Source organism: Macaca thibetana, chromosome 9 (assembly GCF_024542745.1).
Source record: "Macaca thibetana thibetana isolate TM-01 chromosome 9, ASM2454274v1, whole genome shotgun sequence".
NCBI lineage: Eukaryota > Metazoa > Chordata > Mammalia > Primates > Cercopithecidae > Macaca > Macaca thibetana.
In genome coordinates, this window is record NC_065586.1 from 120,445,250 (window position 1) to 120,462,139 (window position 16,890).

Here is a 16,890-nt window from a genome sequence, read left to right on the forward strand (position 1 = left end):
GCCCCTCTGCTCACCTGAAGGTGGAGAAGCCTAAAGAAGCTGGGAGGGGCTGCTCTCCCCGGAATGCACCACGGAGGCAGACACTCCTCCAAACAGAAAGGCGAGGCCCCTCCCACCCCAGGAGAGCACACCCGCTCTTCTACAGGGCAGGCTGGCAGACCCTCTCCAGAGAGGGCCACCCACCCGGACAGGAGTGTGGGCTCACAACTCGTTAACCCTAACCCCAGGCAACAGGAACAGGTGAGGGGGATGGAGTAGCAGGAGATAGACTCGGCCCTCCCCTTACCCCAGGCCTCCAGACATCCTGGACCCAGCCCAATCCCCACGCCACACTTAGCAAAGCAGCAAGGCCCATTCGCGGTTGGAGAACACGGGGATGGAGTTTCACTTCACTCCACAGCACAGTCCGGGCTGTCCGGGACCAGGTCCAGGTGGATCCAGCCTCAGTGCCCCACCTTAAGTCTCTGTTAAGAGGTGTCTGAACTCCCTGCACCTGGGTCCTACGAGCTCTGGCTTTTCAAGGCTGGCGTGGGGATCGTGGGATGTAATGCATCAACCGGCCCTCCATAAAGGAAGGGCGATCATCACCATTCATTCACTCATCAGGCTGAGACCGGAGGAGAGACAGGCACAGGGCAAGTGAGCCCAGGATTAGAAACCAGGCCCCAGTCAACTGAAGCCAGTTTGAGGACCTGCCCCCCAGGGTGTCCCAGGGTGTCCTCGCTTCCCTGAGCCCTCTTAAGTGGAACACTGATTCAGCGTCCCCATCCAAACCACTAAAATCCTTCTTTCTCAACAGGGTCTTGTGGGACTGGTGGGCCTGGGGAGGGTACCTTCCTGCTGTCCCATGGCCCTGGCACTTTCTTGCCCTATGCTGGGGGCTGGGAGGGTGCCTGACCAGACCCTAAGAGGGTTGTTCCCAGCGGGATTCCTGGTGCCACCCAAATGAAGCCACCTGTCAAAGCAGGGCCAGGGCCCCTGTGTGTTTATCAAGCCTCAGGTGATCCCAGAGAGCTCGAGAGTTTGAGGTCGGGGGCAGAGGGAGCTACAGGCAGGACCAAGCAGCCAATATCACCCTCCCTGCAGCCCGCTGCTCCCATTTCTTCATGAGGACACTGAGACTCCAGAGGCTGTGTGACCGGTCCTAGGTCTCAGAGATGGTAACTTGCCTCCTGGGACGCAGACACAAGCTTCCAGGCCCCCACCTCCCCTCCCACCCACAAAGTCCAAGGTGAGTCCAGGACTGGGCCTTGGGCACCAGCCTTGCCCTTGGCACTGATGGGGTTCAGGACATGGTACCCCAAAATACGGCACCTTGGCATTTGAGGAAACAGCAGAAGCAGAAAGGTCACTTTCACCTCCCGCCCTCCCTTCTCCCCTGAAGCAGGACGTAAAACCCTCATTCAGGTGTTAGTCTCCCTATACCCGGAAGAAACATCCTCACCTCTGAAGACACAGGGACAGAGGAGACTGTGAACACATAGGCCTGGCTAAGTCCCCACATCTGTTACCGTTACATCAGACATTTGTTTCCAATCCAACTTTTCTAGGACTATCCACTTTTTTATCAAATCAAGCATAAAAAACACAGGTTTGGGCTGGGCGCAGTGGCTCAAGCCTGTAATCCCAGCACTTTGGGAGGCCAAGACGGGCAGATCACGAGGTCAGGAGATCGAGACCATCCTGGCTAACACCGTGAAACCCCATCTCTACTAAAAAATACAAAAAACTAGCCGGGCGAGGTGGCGGGCGCCCGTAGTCCCAGCTACTTGGGAGGCTGAGGCAGGAGAATGGCGTACCCGGGAGGCGGAGCTTGCAGTGAGCTGAGATCCGGCCACTGCACTCCAGCCTGGGCAACAGAGTGAGACTCCGTCTTAAAAAAAAAAACAAAAACAAAAAAACAAAAAACACAGGTTTGACCAGGTGTGGAGGCTCACGCCTGCAATCCCAGCACTTTGGGAGGCCAAGGTGGGCGGATCACCTGAGGTCAGGAGTTGGAGACCAGCCTGACCAATACGATGAAACCCCATCTCTACTAAAAATACAAAAATTGTCCGGGCCTGGTGGCATGCACCTGTAATCCCAGCTACTTGGAAGGCCGAGACAGGAGAATTTCTTGAACCCAGGAGGCGGAGGTTGCAGTGAGCAAGATCCTGCCATGGCACTCCAACCTGGGCAACTAGAGCAAAACTCTGTCTCACCAAAAAAAAAAAAAAAAAAAAAACACGGGTTTACACATTTTTTGGCTCTTCATTTCCTTATGAAGGCTCCTGCATCAGGTAAAAATTACGTTAAATAGCCGGGCGCGGTGGCTCAAGCCTGTAATCCCAGCACTTTGGGAGGCCGAGACGGGCGGATCACGAGGTCAGGAGATCGAGACCATCCTGGCTAACACGGTGAAACCCCCGTCTCTACTAAAAAATACAAAAAACTAGCCGGGCGCGGTGGCGGGCGCCTGTAGTCCCAGCTACCGGGAGGCTGAGGCAGGAGAATGGCGTGAACCTGGGAGGCGGAGCTTGCAGTGAGCTGAGATCCGGCCACTGCACTCCAGCCTGGGCGGCAGAGCCAGACTCCGTCTCAAAAAAAAAAAAAAAAAAAAAAAAAAAAATACGTTAAATAAATGTGTATGTTTTTCTCTTGTTATATGAGTCCTAGGCAGGAACCTAGGATGGTGAAGAAAAGCTATTTCTCCTCCCTATGGCATCCACACACCCAGGGCCTGCCACACCTGCCCAGCCCAGGACCATCACTATCTCAGTGACCAGTGGACAGCGGCCAGCAGGGCCACACGGATCAAGGTGGGCCCCAGACAGGCAGGGACCAGGCCTCGCATCATTCCACAACTTCGGTCCCCTAATCACCAGGGTAGGTATGAGTAAGGCCATTGCACAGTGGCAAAAACTGAGGCCCGCAGTGGCCCAGGGACCACCACTCAGATCCCTCCCAGCACAGCACAGCCAGGAGCTCCGGACAGAGTCCCAGGAGGCCCTGCCCACAGGGTCAGAGCGCCCCTGCCCGCGGCCCAACGGACGCGCAGGTGACCATCACCTGCCAAGCTCGTCGCAACGCGGGAGGTGGGGTAGACCCTCCCCTGCCCCGGAGCCCGCACCTCTGCACGGTGAACCGAGGCGCTCCAAGGGGTGCGCGGACAGCACCGGGCACTGAGGAGGTGAACGCGACTCCCACACACGCGGGGCTGAGCCAGCGCCCCAGAGCTCCAGAACATGCATGGGCCCGCGGGGCCGCAGCCCACGCCCGGGACAGCAGCCCGCAGTCTACGCAGGGAGCGGCCGCGGGGCTCTGGTTTCTGCATGTTCTGAATTGTCTCCAAGGAGCACATTCCACTGTCAGAATAATAAACTTTTACAGAAGTGCATTGCTCTGCAGCGCGGGGGGAACTCGGCCCCGAGAACAGCGAGCGCCCTACACGCCTCGGCGGAGGAGGGACGGCCCCCAGCCCGGCTCCTGGCCCCGCCCACGGCCCCGCCCCAGTCCCAGAGCCCCGGCCTCGCGCACGCGCGTCTCGGCGGCTCGCAGGTCGGCCGGGAAGCAACGCTTTGCGGGCAGCGCCCCCTGCAGTCCATATGCGCCTGGGGCCCTGCGGCTGCGAGCAGTTCGGGCCAAAAGCCCCAGGACCCGGCCCTGGGGTTGTTGACTTGCACGTGGGCGCTGAGTCTTGGAGGCGAGGGGACAACTCGCCACACTCCCGTCCTCTCCCTAGAGCTCGAAGCCCCTCTCTGCTGAAATGGGGCCTCCTTTTCTTGGGAAACTTACTTTGGGGGAAACTAAGTCTCAAGGGGATCTTAAAACCCAAGACGGGGGAATGGGAACCCCACAGGATGTGGGGGCGCTTTTCTGGCCATCTCTACATAAAACCTGCCAGGGTCCTCAGACCCTGGCTCCTCTGTCAGTTCCCAAGACCCGTCGAGCGCCCACCTGAGCCCGGTGCCCACTGGATGGGGGCTCAGGTTCACCTGGTCAGTCCTCGCTCCCACCTCCAGAGACCAGGCAGTCATGCCCTTCTAATATGGCGGAGGTCCCAAAAGATTGTACCGTATTTTTACTGTGTCTTTTCTGTGTTTACCTATGCAAATGCTTAGCATTGTGCCGTAGCAGGCTGTGCCATCTGGGTTGTGTAAGTACACGCCATGATGTTCACATGACGACAAAATCGCCAAAGGACGCATTTCTCAGTACATACACCTGTTGTGAAACCACACGTGACTGTTGTGTCCTAATTCAACCCCCTCATTCCATAAAGGAAAGAGAGACATTGAGTTGCCATAGGTCTCCTGGTTGTCAGAGGCGAAAGCAAAACTGAAGCTCTGCGCCTCGCAGCAGTCACCCACCGCACCCCCTCCCATCATCATCAGGAGGCCTCCCCAGGTTTCTGCCCCAGGGAGCGCAGCCGGTGGACAAGTCCCTTCCACCCTCTGAGCCTCCAGCAACATGAAAACACTGGCAGGAGACCCTCCATGATTCCAGGGTTCCTAGAACACTGGCAGGACACCCACAGCCGGTGCCCACTCCCAGGTTACCCCACTGAAAGCCGGCAGCCTTCTGTATGGTCTGCATCCATGGTTTATATTTCTTCCAGGGGTAATTACTCCATTTGTTCACAGGTACACGGCTTGGCACTCAGGGGCCATAAATTAAAGAAATGTTGTGATAAAAAGGAAGGCAGGAGAGATTAGGGGCTGGTGGATCCCACTTGCCCTTCACCACCCATCTCAGAGACTGGCCTAGGAGAAAGCCACCAAGATCAAAGGCCCCCAGCCCCTGTATCCCCATGGATGTGCAAGCCTGAGCTGTCAGTAGTCCTCCTGAACCCTGCCTTGAGCCATGCTCAGCCATTCCACACAAGCCTTATTTGTAGCAATCATCTGCTGGGCTCTTAAGCATTGTGATGCAAATTATAAAAGCCATATTAGTTCAGATATCTCATTAACAATTTGAAGGACTAGGCTGATGTATAGAGAAGAAATCTCATTTGCCAGTTAATCAAAATAAAGGCTAGGGAACTAATAACCTCTTCTGAGCCATTGTACATGCATGGAACACTGGAGTGAGCCCTGAAATATATTTTAAAGAGCTTTTTTCCTCCATCCTGGCTAACACGGTGAAACCCCGTCTCTACTAAAAATACAAAAAATTAGCCGGGCGTGGTGGCACGCGCCTGTAGTCTCAGCTGCTTGGGAGGCTGAGGCAGGAGAGTGGCGTGAACCTGGGAGGCAGAGCTTGCAGTGAGCGGAGATCGTGCCACTGCACTCCAGTCCGGGTGAGACAGCAAGACTCGGTCTGGGGAAAAAAAAAGGGGGGGGTTTTTTTACTAAATGGACCAAGCTGCTTTATATATATATTATTCATTTTGATGCCTCCTGCTGGTATTTTAAGAATCCATCCCCCAAGTTCAAAACAAATTGAAATGCTTTTACAGGCTGCAGGAGCCTCTCGGCCAAGCTCTTGAGGCAAAGGGAGGAGCTGTCCTCAAAGCCCCCAGTCTCTGAGGTACCAGGACCACCTACTGGCTCCCTCAGAAGGTTTGTCCAGCCCATCCAGGGCTCTTGGGCATCAGCACTATTTCAATGACCTAAAGCAAGCTTGTGTTTCTGAGCCTTGGTCTCCTCATCTGTAAATGGAGGTAACAATACCTGGGGTGAGACTTAAGGCATTTGAAATAGTGCCTGGCACAGACTGCTGAATAAATGCTATTTATTTGAACCACTGTCTATCCTCCGGGACCAGCCAAGTGGTACTCAATAAACATTTTTGAAATAAATGTACCTGTTAAAAAGCCCCTTGATGCCAGGAATCGTGTGCCTTATTCACCAGTAGCCATCAGTGCCCCAGCATGGTTGGGTGAATGACACGCTGCCTCACACTCAATACCTACTTTGCAAAGACTGCACATTAGAATCCCCAGGAGCATTTAGTATCCAGGTGCAAGGCCCATCCCAGGAGATCCTGATGTAATTGATTTGAGGTGAGGTCTGGCCATCAATATTAATTTTTTTTTCAAGACAGTGCTTCACTCTTGTTGCCCAGCCTAGAGTGCAATGGCACAATCCCGGCTCACTGCAACCTCCGCCTCCCAAGTTCAGGCGATTCTTCTGTCTCAGCCTCCTGAGTAGCTGGAATTACAGGTGTGCACCACCACGCGCAGCTAATTGTTGCATTTTCAGTAGAGACGGGGTTTCACCGTGTCAGTCAGGCTGGTCTTGAACTCCTAACCTCAGGTAATCCACCCACCCCGGCTTCCCACAGTGCTTGGATTACAGCCATGAGCCACTGCACCTGGCCGATAGTAAATTTTTTTTTTTTTTTTTTTTTTTTTTTTTTTTGAGACAGAGTCTCGCTCTGTCATCCAGGCTGGAGTGCAGTGGCGCAATCTCGGCTCACTGCAGCCTCCGCCTCCTGGGTCCACACCATTCTCCTGCCTCAGCCTCCCGAGTAGCTGGGACTACAGGCGCCCGCCACCACGCCTGGCTAATTTTTTGTATTTCTAGTAGAGACAGGGTTTTACCGTGTTCGCCAGGATGGTCTCGATCTCCTGACCTTGTGATCCGCCCGCCTCGGCCTTCCAAAGTGCTGGGATTACAGGCATGAGCCACCACGCCCGGCTATACTAAATTTTTAAGCAAGCCAGGTGACTCTGAGTGCAGCTGGCATTGAGCAGCACAGATCTAAACCTATAAATGTCCCCTATATGTCTCCCCCCACCGCTGTGGTGCTCCCCCATCACATACGGGTATGCTGCAAAGAGCATGCTGGGAGCTTCACAGTCCTAGTGCTTGACACACACTGTCACTTTCACCTCTGTTATTCTGGGTACGTCAGATGTCCTGTCCCAACCTCAATTTTCTTATATGTGCAGTAATTTAGATGAGGTATTCTGGAAGGTCAGAATCCAAAGAACACGTTATCATTAGGGGTTGTGGAGAGTGAATGTGGTGACTATTTAAAGTGCAAAAATGTACCGAGATTATCATCCTTCTTTCGCACATATCTAACTATGCATCTGGACACCACATACTCTATGAGTTCTCCTCTACTTTGAACCACTCCTCCCCGAAGAAGAAAGACCTTCTAACTTTCTCTGAAGAATGTGATCCCCTTTAAAATTATCAGGCCCAGAAAAGTATCTAAAATATAACGGCAGTCAGGTCTCACTCCCCCTTGAGCTAAATAATTATCTCTTGAAGCCCCTCGCCATGCAGCTCTAGGCTAATTGAAGCCAAATGGCCACAAAAAGGCCAAACATCCTGTACTTCAGCAATGAATAGCCAATCGCTAACCGATGCCAATTCTCTAGACCAATGAATAGCCAATCGCTAACCAATGCCAATTCTCTAGACCAATGAGAGTTCCTAATAAATAAGTTTTGTAATCACACCTTCTCCTGATCTCTTTTTTTCTTTATAAATATTCTCCAGAGCACTCCCCAAGGCAAACTGATGATGTATCCTGGGCTGCAGTTCTCAAACTTGGCCCAAATGACAGAGGATTTTTCTTGGCCCCTTTGCCGGGCATGCACTAGGGGGCACCCCATCTACTGGGCCTGCCAGGCCACTCCGGTGCAGATCCCACAGCAGCTGCTACTGCATGCTCAGGCCCTGGTGGGAGGGGGTGTGTGAATGAGTAGTGTGGGGTCCGGCCAGCCATTCCAAATGGTGGCACAGGGGCAGGCTCCATGCAGGGTTTGTAGCTGGACCAGGTATGTCACCCCAAGGGGAATGCAGTGGTTCCCAGGCAGGGGTGCCCATGACCCCAAAGGCCCCAAAGGGTGTTACAATGTGCTCATTAGCTCTTTTAGTCCCACCATCCACAGCCCAACAGTGACATGTTAGCAGCTCATTCAGCCCCTTGCCCCATTCCAGCCCACAGCTCTGGGGCCAGCTCAGCCCCATTACTACTTCCCATCACGTGAGGCAGCTGCCGTCCGCCAGTGGAGGGCAGAGGGCCACAGTGTTACAGCCTTATGAGTACCCATGTTCAGTGAGTCTGCAGTTCTTGTCCCACATCGAAGAGGAATGAGGTCACACTGGCAACGTAGGGGTGGTGAGGGCAGAGAACTTTATTAAGTGACAAAACAGCTCTCAGCAGAGAGGAGATGGGAAGGTGGTCTCCTCCATTGTGGCTAAGTCTGAGGTTTTTATAGGCACAGGATGGGGGAGAGGCAGGCCATAGGTAGTATCAGAAAAGGCAACATTCAATTGGTCAAAAAGCATTATTCAGAAAGAACCCATCGGAAAAGGGTGGGCAAATAGGAACAGAAGTTCTCACTCTGGGTCACAGGTTTCATCCAGAACCAACAGTCCAGTCTTTCAGACTTCAGGCTGTTTTTGGCTTGAAGATGGGGTTTCATTGGGGACCCACCCCTATAGGCCTAGGCATTTTGTCTGCCTCCTGCTATCACAAATAACTCTGATTATTAATTTTGCCTCAGCTTCTTCCTTTAAGTTGACATCCCCTTTGTGATACAGCCAGCCTATCAGCTCTATACCATCTCTTCCTTATCTAGATGTCACCCTTACCTGAAAGATTCCTTCTCCAGAAGCTTCCTCTCTCCCAAACTCCTCCAACTATGTGTGTTGGGGGTGGGGAGCGGGAGCTAGCAACTCATTTATCGATCTGCAACTCTGTGCCAGGTCCTCCACCAGGAGCATGAACTACTCCATCTTTTTTAATCCTCCTAACTCCCCTGAAAGGTAGATAGCTTCCCACTTCCTCACAGCTAAGGAAAGGGAGTCTCTAACCACAGCAAGAGCTCTGATGTTCCACCCCAAATCCAAAGCCTGTGTCTGACTCTCCCTGCCTCCCACTTCACCACCCCTCCACTTCATCCCCAGGGCACTAAGTGCTGTCAGCAGGTTCCTGCCCGCCTGTTCACCACTGGGCATAGGCCCTGAGGCCCTACAACCAGTGTGTACTGCATGAGTAAGCCCTAAACCATCAACCAGAAAGGATTTTCTTTTGTTTGCTTCTTTTTTGAGACGGAGTTTCACTCTTGTTGCCCAGGCTGGACCACGATGGCACGATCTCGGATCACCACAATCTCCGTCTCCTGGGTTGAAGTGATTCTCCTGCCTCAGCCTCCCAAGTAGCTGGGATTACAGGAATGCACCACCACGCCCGGCTAATTTTTTGTATTTTTAGTAGAGACAGGCTTCCTCCATGTTGGTCAGACTGGTCTCAAACTCCTGACCTCAGGTGATTCGCCCACCTCAGCCTCCCAAAGTGCTGGGGTTACAGGCGTGAGCCACCGCGCCCAGCCTAGGATTTTCTAACAAGGTCATGCCCCGCCCCTGCTTCAACCCCCTCCTTCAATGACCCCACTGCTCAACAAATTAAGCCAAAATTACCCAAGGCCCTCATTGTCATTAGCCACATTCTCCACAACTCCCTGTGCTTTGCTACCTCTGGGTCCTCTCTGACTTTTAAAGCCTTCAAAGAATTTAGCAGGATGATCGTTTTGTTAAAAATCACCTGGCCCTAAGGTCATCTCTGGTGAGAATAGCTGAATGCAAATTAAACTGACTCCTGATAATAATAGCATGCCCTAAGGCAACCTGCAAATGTGGAATCTCCAGTACACACAGAGACTGAATTAGAATCTGCATCTTAAGGCTGGGCACTGTGGCTCACACCTATAATCCCAGCACTTTGGGAGACCAAGGCAGGTGGACCACTTGAGCTCAGGAGTTTAAGACTGTTATGCCCAGACCGTTTATTCCCCGAAGAAGACCACCAGAGTCCAGAGTCAAAGCTAAGCAGCAAGGATCTTTATTACAGGTTCGAACCTGGAACTCTCCCTCGCTCGTGAAACGAGACGGGCAAGAGAGCTCCCCCACTCAGCTCCGAACAATGTTATATAGTCTAAGAAAAGTGGGCATAGAGTTATTATACAAATCAGATATATGATTGGCTAGTGTTTGAACAAGGCGATTTGGCTAACTATGATTGGTTCCTGCCATTTCTGATATTTTGGTTCAAACTTTGAGGCGGGAGAGCAGGTTTATGGCAGCAAGAGTTTATCTTACTTAAACACGTCTTGTGACCTTGCCTCAGAACTTACAAAATCTCTGGTATGTGCAAAACAAAATCTCTGGTACATGCAGAAAACCAGGTACTCACAGAACTTACGAAATCTCTGGTATGTGCAAAGATTAGAGAGCAGAACAAGGGTGTAGCGGGTGGGGGGCGGGTACACATCTATCTTTGTGTCCTTTCATTCCCCCCTTCTCATAAGTAACTGGATGTCCAATCTTGGATTTCCAGAGTCTTATAATATAACCTCACTTTCTGGGTGCAGGAAAGGCTGGTGATGGCTACGGAGGACCATTAGTTGGATGGTATCAAACCTTTCTCTGACAAATTGTAAAATTTTATTTACCACACAGGGGCCTATAGTGAATAGAAGTAGTAAAGACATTAGGGGGCCTAAAAGGGGTGCCAGAAGGGAAAACATTGAAGAGCTCCACCAATTGTTAGCGGCTGTAGTGAATTGTTGCTTTTTCATTTCCAAGCTTAGTTCGTGTAGGCGTTGGACTCTTTCCTCAACTAACCCTGACTCATTTATATAGAAACAGCATTCTTCTTTGAGGAACATACAGGTACCTCCTTTCTCAGCCGTGAGTAAGTCTAAGGCTCTGCGGTTTTGAAGGGTGACCTGTGCTAGGGAGGTGAGCTGCCGCTGAAGGGAGGCTAGAGAATAGGCGGAGTCTTCCATAGCAACAGAGAATTGTTGTAACAGCTTGTCGTTTTCTATCATGGAGTGTTGTAGGGCCCCTCCTGCTAACCCCGCTGCGACGACAGAGGTGGGGGTTAAGGATATTCCGGCAATTAGTGGTAGAAAAAACTGCTCGTCTATGTCGCGCAGTTTTAGTTGGGGCGGTCCCTGCCCAGCCTATGAACTCTGCCGGGGTTAGCAGTGTCAGTCGGGGAACTAGGGTAACAGGGATACACAACTGTCCGTCAGAGATGCTTTTGGACAGAGTTTTTAACAGAGTCATATTACACCAGAAGAACACACCAGGGGGAACATATATGGGACTATTAGGGTATGTAGCCGATTGGTTACAGAGGCTGTTGCTAAATGCCGAATAACAATAGGGGTATTTCTCTTGGTATGGGTCACGGTACAGGGCCACATCGGGTATCGTGACTATCGATGAGTTAAAACCTGTATAGTTTGTGGGAGGGGAGGATAGAGGAACAGCCGTTAATGGTGGTCTTCCTAGGGTTGCACACATAAAGCAAGAGGACAGGTCGCCTAAACCAGTGAGGTTGGCGAATGCTAGCCCTTCCCGTAATAGAGTTAGCCAGGAGAAGGGCTGCAAGTCTTGTGATAGCTTGGTTTCTTGCCTGTGGATTTGTGTGTGGATTAAGGGTTGAATCTGGACTAGACTTCTCCACAGATATAAATGGCTACTGGGCCAGGTACTAGTTGATGAGTAATATACTCCCCCATGTTGTGGGGTTGTCCACCGAGAGTCCCATGGGTCTCTAATTATCCAAGTGTAAGTGACGGGAGACTCAGTTTTGTAAAAATACCACCCTTGTCGTTCTCTCCAGTATCAGACAGAGTGCGTCTTACAGTAGCTATATGGGCAACCTGCACTCTGGTGCCACCAATAATTTTTACAATTATATTCAGTTTGATCATATTCAAAACAGATCATGGGTATTGCTGGTTGGGCAATCTGGAACCTAGCGAAATTGAGGTAAACTATAGTATTACACCCTGAGGGGGGGCAGTCTGCGCTAGCTAGCAGTTTACCCGCTTGGGGGGTTTCCCCGGGGTGAGTTTTGTTCTCATAGAGCCAGAACCTCCAGACATAGGGATTAGACGGCGCAGCAGTGAGGAGAGTCAGATGCATAAGGCATAAAAGCATAGGTAAGCTAGACATGGTTATGGCTATGGGGATGACGGCGCAGGGTTAGCTTTAAGGGATTGTTCTTAGCTTTGTCTATAGTCCATGTAACCGGTGCTCCAGACGGCTCGAGAAGGTCGGATGTTGGGTCCACTGGTTTGACGTGTGTGTAGTGGATCCACGAAGCGATGCCTTCTACTTTGAGAGCGGTGGGAGTAGTCAGGAGTACTTGCAGTGGTCCTTTCCACCTGGGTTGAAGAGTTTCTTGCCGGTGGCGCTTGACTAGGACCCAGTCTCCCGGCTGGAACGGATGAGGCGTCGGCGGAGGTCCTGCCTCGTACAGTTCTCGTAGTCTGGGCCAAATTTCCTGGTGAATTTTCTGTAAGGCTTGTAAGGAGAACAGGAGCTCAGAGACATTTTCAGTTTCAGGTTTGAGTAAGTCATCTTTTAGACTGGGGACCAGGGGTGGGGGTCTGCCATACATGATTTCATATGGTGTGAGGCCTAGTCTGTAAGGGGTATTTCGGGCCCGGAACAGAGTGTAGGGGAGAAGTACTACCCAATTAGCGCCAGTCTCCATGGTCAATTTAGTTAAGGTCTCCTTCAGAGTCCGATTCATCCTTTCTACCTGTCCTGAGCTTTGGGGCCTATAAGCACAATGTAATTTCCAATTTGCCCCCAGAATGGAAGCCAAATCCTGACTTACCTTAGCAACGAAGGCTGGTCCATTGTCTGACCCTATTTGGACGGGAAAGCCATACCTGGGGAGGATTTCTTCCAAAATTTTCTTTGCTACAACCTGAGCAGTTTCTCTCTTAGTTGGGAACGCTTCTGTCCATCCTGAAAAAGTATCTACAAAGACAAGTAAGTACTGATACCTATATTTTCCAGGCTTTATCTCAGTAAAGTCTATTTCCCAATAGATACCAGGCCTAGTTCCTCTACACCTAATTCCTGCGGTGGTCTGGGTTTGGGGGCAAGCGTTGTTTAGTTGGCAGGCTTTGCAATTTGTTGTGACATCGCTGGCCAGTTCAGCTATGCGCCTGATTCTAAACTTGGCGTGTCTGATTAAGTCCATCATTCGCCGGGCACCCAGGTGGGTTGTCCGGTGGATATGTTCCAATACCTGCCGTCCTAATTTTTCTGGTAGGATGGTTTGGTCATTTATATCAGTCCACCACCCATTTTTAACCTGTTTTAGGGGAAGCGTGTTCATCCATTCGCGATCCTGTTCGGTATAGTCGGGAAAACATGGCAAATTTCGCGGGCCAGGATAGGGGAGCTGGAGCGCGAGGAGCTGACTGGGAGCTTTTGCTATGCTCCTTGCGGTTTGGTCGGCTAAGAAGTTGCCTCGAGCAATTGGCGTAGTTGGTTTCTGATGCCCAGGGCAATGTACGATAGCCAATTTCTTTGGTTTCCACAAAGCAGTTAATAGAGCTAGGATCTCTTGCTTGTTTTTTATTTCTTTGCCTTCAGCTGTTAATAGTCCCCTTTCTCTGTAGATGGCCCCATGTATGTGCGCAGTAGCGAAAGCATAGCGGCTATCCGTGTATACTGTTAGTTTTTTCTCTGCCCCTAGGGTGAGGGCCTGTGTAAGGGCTATCAGTTCGGCTCTTTGGGCCGATGTCCCTGGAGGCAAGGGTTCCGCCCAGATTACCTCAGTCTCTGACGTTACAGCCGCTCCTGCATACCGCTGGCCTTGGTGGACGTAGCTGCTGCCATCAGTGAACCAGGTGAGTTCTGTGTCGGGGAGCGGACGATCTTGCAGGTCCTCCCGCACCCCATGCACCTGAGCCAGTATCTCAGTGCACTCATGGGACGGGGCGTCCAAGTCTGGATTTGGCAGCAGTGAAGCAGGGTTTAAAGAGGTTGGGGGCAGAAAAGTTATTCTGAGGGGGTTTAACAGCAGTCCTTGATAGTGGGTGAGCCGGGCGTTACTCATCCATCGGTCCGGCAGCTGCCGGAGGACGCCTTCAATGGCATGCGGGGTTATAATGCGCAACTCTTGCCCCATGATAAGTTTATCAGCGTCTCGGACCATTAGGGCGGTCGCCCGATTATCCGGAGGCAGGGTGGCCAGCCAGCAGCCACTGAATCTAATTTTTTTGACAAATAGGCAACTGGCCTCTGCCAGGGGCCTAGGTACTGTGTTAACACGGCTTTTGCAACACCCTTACTTTCATCCACGTATAAGTGGAAGGGCTTGGAGACATCAGGGAGCCCCAGCGCGGGGGCTGATAACAAGGCAGTTTTGATTTGCTGAAAGGCCAGCTCAGCCTCTTCCGTCCAATTGAAGGGCTGCTGTTCCTTTGTTGCCTGGTATAGGGGCTTGGCTAACTCAGCAAATCCGGGTATCCATAACCTACAGAACCCTGCCAACCCCAGGAATTCTCTCACTTGCCGTGTTGACTGGGGTCTAGGGATGCGTAGGACTGTTTCCTTTTGGGCTTTGGTTAGCCAGCGTTGCCCCCCTTTTAATAGGTACCCCAGATAAGTTACCTCCGACTTGCAGATCTGAGCCTTTGTTGCTGAGGCTCGGTAGCCTAGCTCCCCCAGAGTCTTCAGGAGGTCCTCAGTCCCTTGAACACAAGTTTCTGGGGACCTGGCCGCTATTAAGAGATCATCAACATATTGCAAAAGAGTTATTTCAGGGTGTTGCCGCCGGTACTCACCCAGATCTTCATGAAGGGCTTCATCGAACAGGGTTGGCGAGTTCTTGAACCCTTGTGGCAGTCTGGTCCATGTTAGCTGACCGTTGATGCCCCTCTCAGGATCCGTCCATTGAAATGCAAAGAGTTCTTGACTTTTGGGAGCCAGAGGAAGGCTGAAGAAAGCGTCTTTTAGATCAAGAACGGTATACCACTGTTTTTTGGGATGTAAGGCCCTCAGAAGGGTGTATGGATTGGGCACAGTGGGATGTATGTCCATGACCCTTTTATTAACTTCTCTTAAATCCTGTACTGGCCTGTAGTCCGTACTGTTGGGTTTACGAACAGGTAACAGTGGAGTATTCCAGGATGAGTGGCAAGCCCGTAGGACTCCCTGGTCTACGAGTCGGCGGATATGGGGCGTAATTCCTTCTCTTGCCTCCAGGGGCATAGGATATTGCCGAACCCGAACCGGGTCCGTCCCTGGCTTAACTTCCACAAATATGGCAGGTCGATGTTTAGCTAGCCCCAAGCCCCCAGTTTCTGCCCACGCTTCAGGGAAACGCTGGAGCCAAGAGTCAATTCCCTGATCGGGGGGCTTTTGCTCTTGATGGAGTCGGTACTCATCTTCTAAGGTGACAGTCAGGATAGATATTGGCCTGTTTTGGGAATCAGTTATCTTGGGCCCTTCTGGCTCAAAGTGGATTTGGGCCCCCATCTTTGTCAGCAAGTCCCTCCCTAGTAGAGGGCAGGGGCTCTCTGGGATAACTAGGAAGGAATGGGAGACTTTTCCCGTTCCTAAGTCTACAGTCCTCTGGGTTGTCCAGGGGTATTTTTTGATGCCTGTGGCCCCGTGCACCCAGGATGTTTTCTTAGACATTTTTCCAATTGGTTTGGTTAGGACTGAGCGTTCCGCCCCAGTATCGACCAAGAAGTGAACTGGGGACCCCTCCACTTGCAAAGTTACCCTGGGTTCGGGGAGGGGGTCCGAACCCCGTCCTCCCTAGTCAGAGTCCTGGGTAACGAGTACGGAGGTAGGGTTAGCTGGTCTCCGTTTCTTTGGGCAGTCTTTAATCCAGTGGCCACGTTCCTTGCAATAAGCACACTGATCTTTTTCTAATCCTTGCCTAGGGCCTTGCTTTTTCTGCTTTCTGTTTTGGCCATTTCCTGCCTGGGGGAAAGCTGCTACTAAGACTTTGGTCATTTCTTTGGTTGCCTTGAACTGTTTTTCTTCTGGAGTATCCCTATTATTATAAACTCGCTGGGCCATCTGAAGGAGGTCCTGAATCTGCTTTCCCTCTAAACCTTCTAATTTCTGGAGTTTTCTTTTAATATCTGGTGTTGCCTGGTTTACAAAGGACATTACTACCGCTGCCTGATTTTCCGGTGCTTCCGGGTCCATAGGGGTAAACTGTCTGAAGGCTTCCATTAATCTCTCTAAATACACAGCGGGGCTTTCTGTCTTACCTTGTAACACACAATATACTTTAGCCAAATTGGTGGGCTTGCGAGCTGCAGCCCGGAGACCCGCCATTAGAGTCTGGTGATAAATGAGCAGTCGTCCCCTACCTTCTGCCGTGTTGTAGTCCCATCTGGGCCGGGTCAAAGGGAAAGCCGCATTAATGAGGTCAGGATTTGCAGTTGGCTGGCCGTCATCTCCTGGAACCAGTTTTCTGGCCTCAACTTGGATTCTTTCCCGCTCCTCCATTGTGAACAGGATTCGGAGGAGCTGTTGACAGTCATCCCAGGTCGGCTGGTGAGTAAACATGACACTGTCTAATAACGAGGTTAGATCTTTGGGATTATCTGAGAACCGAGCATTTTGGGACTTCCAATTGTATAAATCACTGGTGGAAAAAGGCCAATACATGAGACGGGAGAGCCCGGTATCATCGAGCGATCCTATTTCTCTGAGAGGCAGGGCTACAGTAGAGTCAGGGAGTCGGGAAGCTTGGTCCCGCAGTACGCGGCCTCGCGTTCGGCCGGCCGGCCCCCCCAGGTTACTTTCGCTCTGCGCTGCTTCCGCTTCTCGGTTTCCCTCTACGGAAGCACCACCCTGGGGGACTGGGTCCTGCGGGATAAGGTGCGGATATGGTGGGGGAAATGTGGGTTCTAACGTTAGGGGGTCCTGGCTGTCCAGCAGCACAGGGGCCGAGGGAGCAGAGGGAGTCTTTTGTCTTGTAGGTCGTGTTACTAGGACTTTGCAGGGCTCAGGGATGAATGGAGTTATCCAGGGTGGTGGGTTTTCCACAAGATCCTGCCACACTAGAATATAAGGAATTTGATCAGGATGTCCTGACTGCCCTGGCAGGAAAATCTTAGTTTTTACCTTAGTAATAATAGAGAGACAGAAAGTTCCTTCGGAGGGC

The 16,890-nt window shown here is 51.6% G+C and overlaps 3 protein-coding genes across 4 annotated transcripts in view; 2 read left to right on the forward strand and 1 right to left on the reverse strand.

The window, feature by feature from the left end:
• ABRAXAS2 (abraxas 2, BRISC complex subunit) overlaps nt 1-16,890 on the forward strand; it is a 943,775-nt gene that overhangs the window by 486,844 nt on the left and 440,041 nt on the right. The gene's annotated exons all lie outside the window — the stretch shown is intronic.
• The window catches only part of LHPP (phospholysine phosphohistidine inorganic pyrophosphate phosphatase), a 661,086-nt gene that overhangs the window by 423,020 nt on the left and 221,176 nt on the right, over nt 1-16,890 (forward strand). The gene's annotated exons all lie outside the window — the stretch shown is intronic.
• On the reverse strand, nt 11,724-16,444 carry LOC126962571 (protein NYNRIN-like). 2 transcript variants are annotated; one of them, XR_007728724.1, is made up of 2 exons: nt 13,531-13,822; nt 11,724-12,725 (listed from the first exon to the last, which is right to left on the reverse strand). XR_007728724.1 is itself a non-coding variant. In XM_050803774.1 (2 exons), the coding sequence occupies exons 1-2, from the start codon at nt 16,389-16,391 to the stop codon at nt 11,902-11,904; spliced, it is 1,125 nt and encodes a 374-aa protein (XP_050659731.1). In that variant the 5' UTR covers nt 16,392-16,444; the 3' UTR covers nt 11,724-11,901. The 2 variants fall into 2 exon arrangements, 1 of the variants encoding a protein (XP_050659731.1); XM_050803774.1 differs by lacking the exon at nt 13,531-13,822 and adding an exon at nt 16,091-16,444.